Raw genomic sequence first — 11,840 nt, forward strand, 5'->3', positions numbered from 1 at the left:
CTGCCTCAAGAAAATGCAAAACGAGCTCCTCCCAAATCCCAGCACCTCCACCCCACCCCTGTAGCCTCCAAAGCTGTCCCAAATTCAAGGGAGGTGCTGGGTGGGGACGGGGTGGAGAGGGGAATGTGGGGATTCTTAAAGGAAAAAAAAAGAGGGATGGGAAGGGAATATCAACTTTATTTGCAGGTGGGATTTTGCAGAAAGGATGACACGTTTGGCTTCCAGAAGGGCGAAACCAATTTCCTATTGCGATGCAGAGAAGTTGGCGCCCCTGAGCACATTGGAAACGGGGAAGGCGCGAAGGCGCGAGTCAGGCAAACCGTAGCAAAACCGAATATATTAGATCGATTAGAATATATGTTAGAAGTATGTATGTATATTTACTTCCCAAATAAATATCCCATACACCAGAGTGACGCCACGGCTCTAGAGAAGGAGGCATCTGTCCGGCCGTGCGGGATCTGACGCGGTTAGAAATGACAGATGTTTACAAACCGCTTCTCCTTGGACCCGCCGGCTTCTGCGTGTCTGCAATCGCCCAGCTTCGGACGCTTGTGGCCCGGCGGCATCCAGTCCTCGGTCTCCCGCTGTTTTTTGCAGCCGCCGCCGCCCAGTCGCCGGGTCCACGTTCCGGTAGCTCCGGCCTCTTCCTCTCACTGTCGGGGTCCCTGAACCGGGCCAATCACACCCGCGAGCCCCAGGTCCTCTCTCTAGCTCCGCCGGCCGGGTGGACCTTTCCGGTGTGTGATCCAAGCGCGCCTCCAACTTGGCATCAATCCTCTCCCGAGATCACGCGTCCCAGCCGGCTGGTCTTTCCGCTGTCCCCGCCCTGCCGCGCGCCGACCCATCGCTAAAAGATGAAGCGCAGCGCGAGGCTGTGTTTCCTCACCGCGCCAACCGGCTAAGATGTCCTCGGGATCGATAAACTCCTCCTCGAGTTTCGATCCCGCCAGCCGTTCCTCCAAGGCTGATACCTGTTTGGAGATCGCTCGGGCGCCTGCGCCCGCTCGTGCGCGCGCGCGCTCTGCCTTCAAAAAATTTGATCGTTACCTCTCGACACCGAGGTGCACCGACGCCAAACAGTGATGAAATGAAAAGAAAGCCAATTGCCGGACTGGGGGGTGGGGGAGAGAGCGCGTCTCTGCGTGCGTCCGCAGCCGAGCCCCGAGCCGTAATTGCTCCAGACAGCCAGCGCTGGGGGTTGGGCCGAGGTAGCTGCGTATAAATACTGAGATCTCAAATTCAAAGACATAAATAACAGCAGCGGTGATCCACCCTCAGACGGACCGTCCTCTCCGCACGCGGGGAGGCGTGCGGACCGCAGCCCGGCTCCCAGCCAGCCCCGCAGAGCCCTGCGGACCCCGGAGCCAGCCATGGAAGAGCTGACGGCTTTTGTATCCAAATCTTTTGACCAGAAAAGCAAGGAGAGCAACGGAGCTGGAGGCGGCAAGAAGGATTCGATCACGTACCGAGAAGTTTTGGAGAGCGGACTGGCGCGCTCCCGGGAGCTGGGAAACTCAGAATCCAACCTGCAGGACATTACGGAGGGCAGCGGCCACTGTCCGGTGCATTTGTTTAAAGACCACGTGGACAGTGACAAGGAGAAACTGAAAGAATTCGGCTCCGTGAGGGCTGCGGAAGGTAAGCGCGCTGGGCGCCGGCTCCGGGCCCTCCCGGGGACGGCGCCTCCTCTCCACGGAGCCTGGTCTCCGGCCCCTCACTCCGCGCGCGCGGAGAGACCCTGGGAGCTGCGGCTCGCACTGCCTTCGACCCCAAACTCTGTGAATTTACAGACACGGCTCGGACGGAAAGGCTCGGGCCACCAATCTCCAGTCTTTTCTTAAGAAAGAAACGAAGCAGAGAGAGAAGCTGACCGGAGTTGCGCACAGGCAGGGCAGAGGCAGGCAGGGGAGCCGAGGAAGTGTTGGGGCTGGGGCCGCGGGCTGCGGGCAGACTGGCTTCCGCCGGTGTGGGCACGAGGCGCAGCTGCGGGAACTTTCCCGGGTGCCTGAAGCTGAGGTCTGCCAGTCTGTCTAATATGCTCTCTCCAGCACACACAGGACAGATCCGCACACATCCCTCCCGGCGCCCAACCGCTGCCCGTTCCCCAGACCAATTAATGGGCAGAGCGGAGAACGCGCTGGCTCGGTAGTTGGAGAGGGTAAGGCTCCCAGGCAGCACGGTAGTGTTTCCTTCAATAAGAAACTTAGCCCTTGGGTGTAGACGTTAGAGACATCTCAGTGCCTGCAAGTGACCAGGGGTCTGGACCAGGCTTAAGGGGTGGCCGGGAACCTGGCGGCCACGAGGCAGTCCTCCCCAGCCGCCTAGCCGCGCGCATACCCGGCCAACGATCTCCTTCCTGCGGCCCCTCTGTCTCCAAACCTCCGCGGTGGCCGCTGCAGCGTATCACCCTGTCATTGGAGGGGATTTGAGGGTGGTCGGAACGTTTCCCGGGCTCGATCTGCGAGTCTCTCGGCAGCAAGAAAGCGTCTGTCAGGGACGAATCAGGAGAATTTTCTCCGGGGCACGGGAGTGAGGGCTCTGAGTGTGTATTTTTCATTACAAAGAGAGGAAACACCAAAGCTTGCCCTGGCGCTTGGAGCTTTCTAGTCTGGTTTCGAAGGTTGCCCCGGTTGAGGTATCCCGGTGACCTCCCCAAGAAGCTGTTGTGGGTGCCCCACTCTGTCGGATGGCGTGACCCCGAAGCAGGCAGCTTCCCGGAGGAGGCTTTAACCTTGTGGAAGCTAAAGTTGGCAGAGGGCTAGTGTAAACCCCAAACTCTTGACAGTCCTGGCAGGTAGCAAGGGCCCAGCCTGCCCCCCCCTACCTGTGGTCCCCTCTCCAGGCCGCTTCCCACACCTGGCTCTATAATCTGTACACAGAGAGTTTGCTTTAGTGAGATGAGACTGTGTGTGCTGGGCGCTCCTCACGGCCTACATTGAACTTAAGCGGTTTCCAGGGCCCAGCCAGGCTGTCCTTTCCCGGAGGTCGAGCCAGTCCTCCTGCCTGCCTACTCTCACCCTGACCATGGAACCCGGGAAAACAGACATCAGGAAGAGAGGAAAGTGCCACCAAGGCCTTGGGACAGTGACAGGAGACTCAGGAGTGGGGCTCAGAACAAGGGCATCACGGACAGCCACATTCTCCCCCTTGTCTGGGGGTAGAAAGACCCCTGGGAGGGTTCGGTTCCAGGCGAACATTTGCCAGATGGAAGTAAAATACAGATTTGGGGGGACTCTTGGGCTGCCGTAGGAACCACCAGTTCTCAGTAACAGCGAGTTCCCGCTCCCCGGATCCAGGCCGGCCCTGGAGGATCCGTAGATTCTGCAAAGCCTGTGGTGGTCTCCTAAAGATTTCTAAGGCCAGCTTCTCAGCTGGGCTCAATCCCTGTGGTTCAGACTTTCAGAAATGAGGGAGAAAGAGTTAGAGCTGCCTCTAGGAAAGGATTTACTGTTGAGAAGCAATAGGGTGTTCTTGGAAATACGGTCACTTTAGGAGGTGAAAGGAGATTTGAACTCCACGTGAAAAAGGATCAGGGCTGGTGTGTCAGGAGCCCTGAGGGAGGCCTGTATGAAAATGAGAGAGGGGCTACTGTTATCCAGCTGGGGAGCAGGGGAGGCAGGGCAGAGCCCAGAATTTTCTTCCCTTTAGACAGTTCAGTTCGCCACTTTCACAGGTTTCTGGTTTGTAAGGACTTCTATGGGGTCTGGTGTGCTGCTCAGAGACCTTTTCAGAACTGAGCTCTTTTAGAGTAGCCTCCTGAATCCTGATCTCTTAACCTTGACACAAGGGGACAGCTAATTAGGGCATCAGCGTGCATTCCGGCTGTGCGCAGCAGGCCCTGTGATCTGTGAAAAAGAACTCTGTAGACAACTCAGGGTGTTGGGGAGGAGCTTTTACTCTAAATCCCGGAGCTTGTCGAAAGGACTTCATTTCCCAAATTGGAAAGCAGAGGCTTCTGATGACCTTGTTCATTGCTTTACAACTGGGCCTCCCACCCTCTCCCCCACTAAGTACAATCACACTTTTAATCTTTGGACATTAGAAAGTGCCATTTTTGGCATCTCAGTGGAGTGAGTGCTGGACATAAGTGTGAAAGAGAGAAAGAGCGGGGGCAAAAAACTAAGCTTAGAGACTTCCCTGCCTGGCATGGTGGTGTGTTTTCAGAAAAGTGTGACTGCTCCATGAGGTGGGGTCGCACTCGGGTCTCTGCTACATCCTGGAGGCAGCCTGCATCTGTCCCCTTGCCCTGCAGCCGCGGGTTAGCAGCTCTCCGTGGGCCTGGCCAGGGCTGCCCCATTCCCTTCCCAGGGCTCCCTGCTGCTGACTGACACTCGGGCGATTTCCCCCAGACTAATTTGAATTATTAAATAATATTTAACAGCCCACTCCTCTTAAAAAAATAGAAGAGGAGGAGGAAAAGGAAGGTTAGGCTATGTCAACAGATGCGAAGTGGATAATTGGGAAAACTATTCTGAGATTAGACCAAGAAACACGTTTCTGGCATTGCCCGAGTTATTACAAAAGCAGATCTGGGGTCTGCTTTATGGACTTGACGCAGTCCTGGCGTCAGGGCGCCTTCGTTCCCGAGGTCCCCTTCCACCGAGTGTGCACACTGAGGTTGTCACCCCGCCGAGCAGAAACACCCACCGTGTGCGACTGAGCTCGCCTGCCTTAGCAGGACGCGCGCGGGCCGTGGGAGGCGGGAGCCGGCAGAGGGACGCGCGGAGCCCGGGCCTGTGCCGCTGCAGGCCTCAGCCTTCTGCCCTCGACAGGTATTTACGAATGCAAGGACAAGCGGGAGGACGTAAAGTCGGAGGACGAGGACGGCCAGACCAAGCTCAAGCAGCGCCGGAGCCGAACCAACTTCACGCTGGAGCAGCTCAACGAGCTGGAGCGGCTTTTCGACGAGACGCACTACCCCGACGCCTTCATGCGCGAGGAGCTGAGCCAGCGCCTGGGGCTCTCTGAGGCGCGCGTGCAGGTAGGAAGGTGGGCCAGGCGCGGCCAGCGGCTGCCTGGCCCTGGGGAGGGCCCTGCGCGCACTACGTGGGCCCCCTGGGCTTGGGTCCCTTTCCAGACTGTCTACCGAGCTGGTTCGGAGTCGGGGGAGCCTTTGGAGGCGCCCCGGAATCTCGCGGTTCTTAGCAAGGGGCACTTGCCCTAACAGTGGCGGTCGCCCTCAGAACCTGGGTTATCAGGAATTGGAATCTCTCTTTTCTCCCTTTCCGCCTTTTTCCCCCTACTTCTCTCCTCCTCTGCGGGCAGGTTAGGTCTCCCCTCTTCTCTGTCCCCTTCCCTCCCGCTCCTGGAGGGCACAGCGGCATCTTGATGAGTGACATTCCCGCCTGCGAGGGGCCCGATTAGCTTGGCGCGGGGCGCGCGCTGGGCCGTCTCCGTCTGATCCCCCCACCAAGTAACTCATGAATTGTTGCAGTCCCATCTGGCGTGCCCCTGGAGGCGGGGGCCCCTGGGTGAGCGTTATGAAAATCGAGTTAAATGGATTCACTTATTTCTTGGGTGACGCTGGGAGAGCAAAGATTCTCCCCCAAGTCGCTTCCTCTAAGGTACAGCTGGCCCCCTCCTGGGAGGTCGGGCCTGGAAGCTCCCGCCTGGGCTGTGTCATGTCCCGTCTCTGTTCTGAGCAGGACAGAAGCGGCAGAGAGACGGGGTCAGGAACCCCAGACTCTGGGGACTGGTTCGAAATAAATGAATTTAAGATTGCCAACCAGGGAGGGAGGGACGGGAAGCAGAAAGCCTTTTGGCAAAAGCTGGCTTCCCTGTTGATTATTCCGTCAGCAAATTCAACTCCCTCCTCCCCCGATTTTATTCAGGAAAGGAAAATACAAAATGCGTTAGAGAGAGAGCTTTTACAAAATCTTTAATTTAAAAAGAAAAAGAAATCCATGGTGTTTCTCCCAACGTCCTTCACGCTGTGGTTAAAAAGGCTCCCTTAAGATTAAATAAACAGTTCCCAGGCATCATGGGGTGTTCTCCCCAGTGCCAGCGGTGGTCCCCCCCAACAAGGTCCTGCCTAGTAATTGCCATTTGCGTGGGTTTTCCCCAAGACCATCCGTTTCAGGTTCTGTGGCCTCTGCTAGCAGAGGAGGCTGGGACTGGAAAGGGGTTTCACCCACCCCTGTCTGCCCTTCTCCAAGAAGATGGATAGGTCTGCACCATATAAATTAATGAAAAGATTAAACTTTTGCTGAAGGGGACATCAACTTTTATGTCATTTCCCGGTGTCTCTCTGCCTGAGATCTGTAATATCTCCCAGGCCTTGATGTACTGTTTCTATAAAAATAAATTACTTGTAATTTAATTTCACACTATTTCTTTCAGGAGTCTATTACGCGATAGCACCTTAGCAAGAGGTATATACCAAGTGGCAGAAAATTGCTTCTCGGGCGCCTGCCGATGGTGAGGACGCCCTAAAAACAGAGGAAGGGGTGACCCCATCGACCCAGAGGCGAATTAAAAATTAACGGCTGTAAATAATAATAAAAACAAACGCGGGAATAGAATGGGGCATAATTTTTCTATTACCACAGGGGACAGAATCCCATAATGAAGAGAAGGAGGCGGGAAGTGCACATAAAAATCAATTAGTTCAAACGTGGACGTGTGTTGTGGAAATCGCGGAGATTGGAAGACAAGAAAGGGGGTGAAAAATGAACTATATTTTCACCCCTGCCTCTGCACTGTTTCATAACCCTTTTCGGTACAGCCCATCCCATGTCGTTAAAGGATAGAGTTTCAATTTAGCGTGGAAATTTGTTGTAAATAAATTGGGGACCCTTTGGAAGCTGGTCCTTATTAACCTTTTATTTTTAGTGTTGTACGAGGGGCTCACATCATCCAGCTGTCAGGGTTATAATCGAAAGTTATGAGACCGCGGTGAGGGGCAGGCAGTAATTTAATTACAACAAATATCTTTGGGTTTATGGCGCAGAGCTAAATTAAATGTCATTATTCACTGTCTGTAATGGAAATCAAAACGAAATCAGATTACGGGCATTTGTGAAAAAAAAATCAGTGAGTGGTCCTTTAATGAAGAAATAACTGTCTAAACCAGTGTAGTGAGCTTTACTTACCATATTCAGGCCTAATTGGAATTGATCATGAATCACCACAAGACGGATTTATTATCGCTTAACGCGGTGGCTAATCCATCACTTTTATTCTTCATAATCTTATTTTTTTTTTCCTCCCCTCGCAGAAGGGAAAGTGAGCTTCACTTTAGCTCACTTTTCCTGATTTAAATCGGATTCTGGTTTTTGAAAAATGCCCTTCCAATGAGGAAGGATTTTTTCGTGCCTGGCTGGCTTGGCTGAGGACGGGTTGGGGACCCCCAAGGAGAGAGGGGCGGAAGACCCGCCAGGAAGGGGTCTGGTCTGGGGGAAGGGGGGGGTCGAGCAGGGGGCGATGTCAGCGCAGACTTTGGAAATAGAGCAACCATTTGTGAATTTCAGCCTAAGGCCTGGGCAGGGGCCTTTTTGGGAATTACTTTGCCCAGGGATGTGATAAAAGTTTTCCAGTGTTCTGGAAAAGCCTGTTCTGACAGGCGATGGGATGGATACTCCTCCCTGGAAGGAAACCAGGAAACCGCTTCCTAAGAGCCAGGGACTAGAAAGTTCACGTTTAGTTTCTTAGACTCTGGGGTTCTTCAGACTCCCTCTGGGTTAGCCAGTTTTCCCTGCCAGTCTGGAGCCACCTGGGTATCTCAGGGCTTCAGAGTGCTGTCTTTGGGCTAATTATTCCTTCTCATGGTTAGTGACTGCTAAGGTGGCTTTGGGGAGAATTATCCCAGAAAGACAGGAAGAATTAAAAGGCTAAGTCCCTAAAGGGAGGAGTGAGGGAGGGGGCTCCAAATTGCCTCAGCATAGCTGAAATGGCCAGCTCTGTGGACTGGGGGTGGAGTGGGGGGGGACTTGGGGGAGATAAAAGTGGGAGGTGGGGGAGGGGTGGCATTAGCACCCAAATCTTGATGTCAGGCCTGTGAATTTAGCCCAGCCGGGCAAGGGTCCCAAACTTTTGGTACCTCACCCTAAGACTCAGAACTCTTTAGAGGGGTGGGAGCCCCCAGAGCGCAGAGCCTTCAAAATTGGGGGGGAAGTCAGGACTGTTGTAGTCTTGAGGGACCCACCCTCACTTCCCCGGGGCTTCCACAAAGGGAGTGCTCACGAATGTGTCTGGGTTCAGGGAGACCCAAGCTTGATGGGAGAGGGGGCTTGGATGGGAGACATTTGTCCTCCTGTTCCGCCCCTACCTGGGCTAAATTCTGGACGTGGAAGGTCAGGTGGTGCCCGAGAGGGTTTGGAGGGAATGGGGAAGAGGAAGACCGGTATGCCCAAACAGAGCCTCGGAGAGACCTCGAATTCACTTCCAGGGCTCCAGAACTCATTTCTAAAGGATGTCCAGGATAACGTCTCACTTGGAGAGGAGGGGTTCAGTCAGGGGGGACCAAGAGATAAGTTTGACAATTCTCAGTTCCAGAGTATCCAGTTACTGGTGGGAGCGGGGGTCCCTCGCGTGGCCACCCCCAGGCTCCCAGGGGCCGCACCCTCCAGCGTCAGGGCAGGAAGTTCTGGCTCCCGAGGCCTGGTCCGCTTACGGCCTGCGCGTCTCTGCTCTGTCTCTAAGGTTTGGTTCCAGAACCGGAGAGCCAAGTGCCGGAAACAAGAGAATCAGATGCACAAAGGTGGGTGTCGGGGGTGGGCCGCCTGCGACGGTCTCCCTGGTTCTGGGAGGACCCCGGCGACGCTCACGGCTCCTGTCTCTCTCTGCAGGCGTCATCCTGGGCACAGCTAGCCACCTGGACGCCTGCAGAGTGGCGCCCTACGTGAACATGGGCGCCCTGAGGATGCCTTTCCAACAGGTAGCTGATTTTTCTTCCTCTGAACCGCACGGGGCCCCTCCGCCTTCCTCCTGCCCCCTCCTCCCCCCTCCTTCCCTCTCCCACCCCTCCTTCTCCGGCGTGCAGTCTCCTGGGCTAGCCCTCAGAAGAAAGGCAGCCGCTTTTACAAGGGCGCATTTATAGGCGCGTTGGCACGTATTAAAATCAGGCTGTAAAACTCCAAGAGTCACCTTTGGGAAGGTAGAAACACAAACCGAAACATAAATTTTACAAAAATCGGAGAAGGAAAAAACATCCCACCCACCCAGGAGCCACCCACCCAGTTGCCCTCTGGTTGGGGAAGGGGTGCCCCAGTTGCCGTCTGGTTGGGGAAGGGGGTCCCTACCCATGCTCAGGTATCAGGGCCGGGCAGATACCCACCCGCGTTTACCCTCAACGGTCTGTCTTGTCTACCCAGGGCCCGAGGGTCTCAGCTGGGGTCTCTCTCCCACGTGGCACCTTCCCGTGGGACTTGGGGGCCTTCCAAGCTCCAAGCAGAGGTGGAAGGCAGAAGGGCTCGCGGCCTGGACACCAGGGTGTCAGATGCCAGAAAAGGACTGGGAGCCCAAGTGTTCCAAGGGCCGACCCCATTCTGGGTCAATGTTGAGGAAGAGGAAGGGAGAACTGAGCTTTGGGAGGCACCGGGTCCTCAAGCCCAGAGCGCAGCGCCCAAGTGCGCCCTGCCTCGACGCCGGGCAGCCTCTGGCAAGGCACCGGTGTGGCACCAACCTGAAGAATGGGTGGGTGCGCGGCCTCCCCGCGCCACCAGTTTACTCCAACGGGGATAGGTCCTGGTCTATAAGTGGGAGGTTTGCGGAGGGACTGGGGTCTCCCCTGGCAGGCGGGGGTAGCCAGTCGGCTATATGTAGATCAGGTGCCAGCAGCGTGCTGGGTGTCTCAGGACTTCCAGAGCCTCTAGCCCCGGGTTGAAGGGCCCGCACCCCTCCTCCATCCGCCCTGTCCTCTGTGCCTGGGTGCCACGATTCCCGGTGGCAGGGAGGCCCCTTTGCGTCACGGGACTGCTGTCTGGGGCACACGGTGTCTTCCTACAACCGACTGCAATTGGGCGGTGGAAGCCCGCAGGCCGGGCAACACGTGTTGCAGGCTAGGATAGCAGGTGCCCTTGGGAGAGGACGCGGAGGGGAAATCCAGACCACTGGGACAGAGGATCCTGGAGGCTCTGGGGATCCTGGAGGCCACTGGGGGCTGAGCCCATCTGGTCGTGGAGATCCCCTTGGACTCCCCACTCTGTCCTGATTCGTCTCAGTCCAAAGTGGCCAATGGCCCCGTGGGGACCAGGGTGTACAAGGCCCAGCTCTGGCTCCCCGCGCGGAAGGAGAGTGGGATGGGGTCCCTATCTCAGGGGAAAGGCGACAGCCCGAAGGAAAGGGGGAGCCTTTAGGGTATGTGGGCTGGGAAGCCCCTCACACCCCAGCCAAAGTAACAAGGGCGGGTCTGCCACCCCCACCCCCCCATGCAGGTCCAGGCGCAGCTGCAGCTGGAAGGCGTGGCGCACGCGCACCCGCACCTGCACCCGCACCTGGCGGCTCACGCCCCCTACTTGATGTTCCCGCCGCCGCCCTTCGGGCTGCCCATCGCGTCGCTGGCCGAGTCCGCCTCGGCCGCCGCCGTGGTCGCCGCCGCCGCCAAGAGCAACAGCAAAAACTCCAGCATCGCAGACCTGCGGCTGAAGGCGCGCAAGCACGCGGAGGCCCTAGGCCTCTGACCCGCCGCGCGGCCCCCAGGCCCCGCGCCCCTGCCGGCCCTGCGTCCTGCACTCGACCCCTCCGAGCCCTCCACGGCCGGCCAGCTGGACACCCCTGGCGCAGCAGCGGGCACCCCTGTCCCTGGGGTAGGAGGCGCCCCCACCCGGGGGCTGCCCACGCACGACCCAGCCAGACCCTCGGTGCAGACTCTGCGCAAGAGAGAGCAGGCGAGCGGCGGTGCGCGCACTCGGCGCGTCCTGGGACGCTGGGCCCGCGCCGCGCCGCGCCGTCCTCTGCTGCTGGCGTCCCTTCCCTGTGCATGCGGCTAACTACACACATTTGGAAGAGCTTTCTAGAGTATATTAAACAAAAGATCCCGGGGCTGGTCTCCCCTCAAGATGCCATTTCTTCGTTGCTGACAATTTAATTCACTGCATAAACTTTCTTTCATCTGAGGAAGCTGCAGAACTGGTGAGGATTTGGATTCGGACTTGAGCATCTGAGGCAGGGGCCCTTATTCTCATAAGGTGCCCCCAGCCTCCGAAAGCAGCAATAAGGAGAAACGCGCCTCGGCCAAGGCTGAGGACCTATATACTGGCTGAGGGGGAGGGGCGGGGGCGAGGAAGACCCGAATCCCCCAAGCGGTGACCGTTCTGGGGACCCGGATTTGGGGCGCGGTGTTCATGCACAGGCTTGCCCCCAAAGCGCCAGAGGAACGAGTTGAGATTCCTTGTGCTATAGAATGGGCGACTTTATAACTTTTTTCAATATTCGATTCCAGAATCGACTTTTTTTTGGGGGGGGGGTGTTGTTTGTTTTGGCTGTTTTACAGAATTCAGACGCAAACTTGTATAAGAGACGGACACGTGGTTTTAAGGTATAATATACTAATGCACAGCGTTTTGAGATGCAATGAGGGTCAGGAAAGTGCAATACTGTAAATATTAATAGATTTAAAAAAAAAGAAAGAAAGAAATTAGCCGTGCACTCTTCACCTGTCAGCGCCCCACGTGTCGTGCGTTGGGGTGTGTGGGCTGGGCCCGGCCACCACGGAAGCCTATTGCCAAAATAGTGGGCATGAGATTGTCCCAGCTGAGGTGGAAGTGAGGTCTTGTCGCCGGTGATAAGAGTTTGAAGGTGCCAGGATGTGAGTTTGGTGGATGAGCTGTTTCTTTGGGAAAGGAGAAAGCTTGGTGGAGCCAGAGAATTTTAAGAAGATGTTTTATGAGTTGGCAGTG

At 56.4% G+C, this 11,840-nt stretch overlaps 1 protein-coding gene across 1 annotated transcript; it reads left to right on the top strand.

Annotated features, from left to right (window-relative positions):
* Positions 1–1,272: 1,272 nt before the first annotated feature.
* On the top strand, positions 1,273–10,622 carry SHOX (short stature homeobox). Its single transcript, XM_053580516.1, has 5 exons — positions 1,273–1,641; positions 4,776–4,984; positions 8,644–8,701; positions 8,790–8,878; positions 10,377–10,622. The coding sequence occupies exons 1-5, from the start codon at positions 1,374–1,376 to the stop codon at positions 10,620–10,622; spliced, it is 870 nt and encodes a 289-aa protein (XP_053436491.1). The 5' UTR covers positions 1,273–1,373.
* Positions 10,623–11,840: the final 1,218 nt, after the last annotated feature.

This window comes from Nycticebus coucang, chromosome X, assembly GCF_027406575.1.
Source record: "Nycticebus coucang isolate mNycCou1 chromosome X, mNycCou1.pri, whole genome shotgun sequence".
Taxonomy (NCBI): Eukaryota; Metazoa; Chordata; class Mammalia; order Primates; family Lorisidae; genus Nycticebus; species Nycticebus coucang.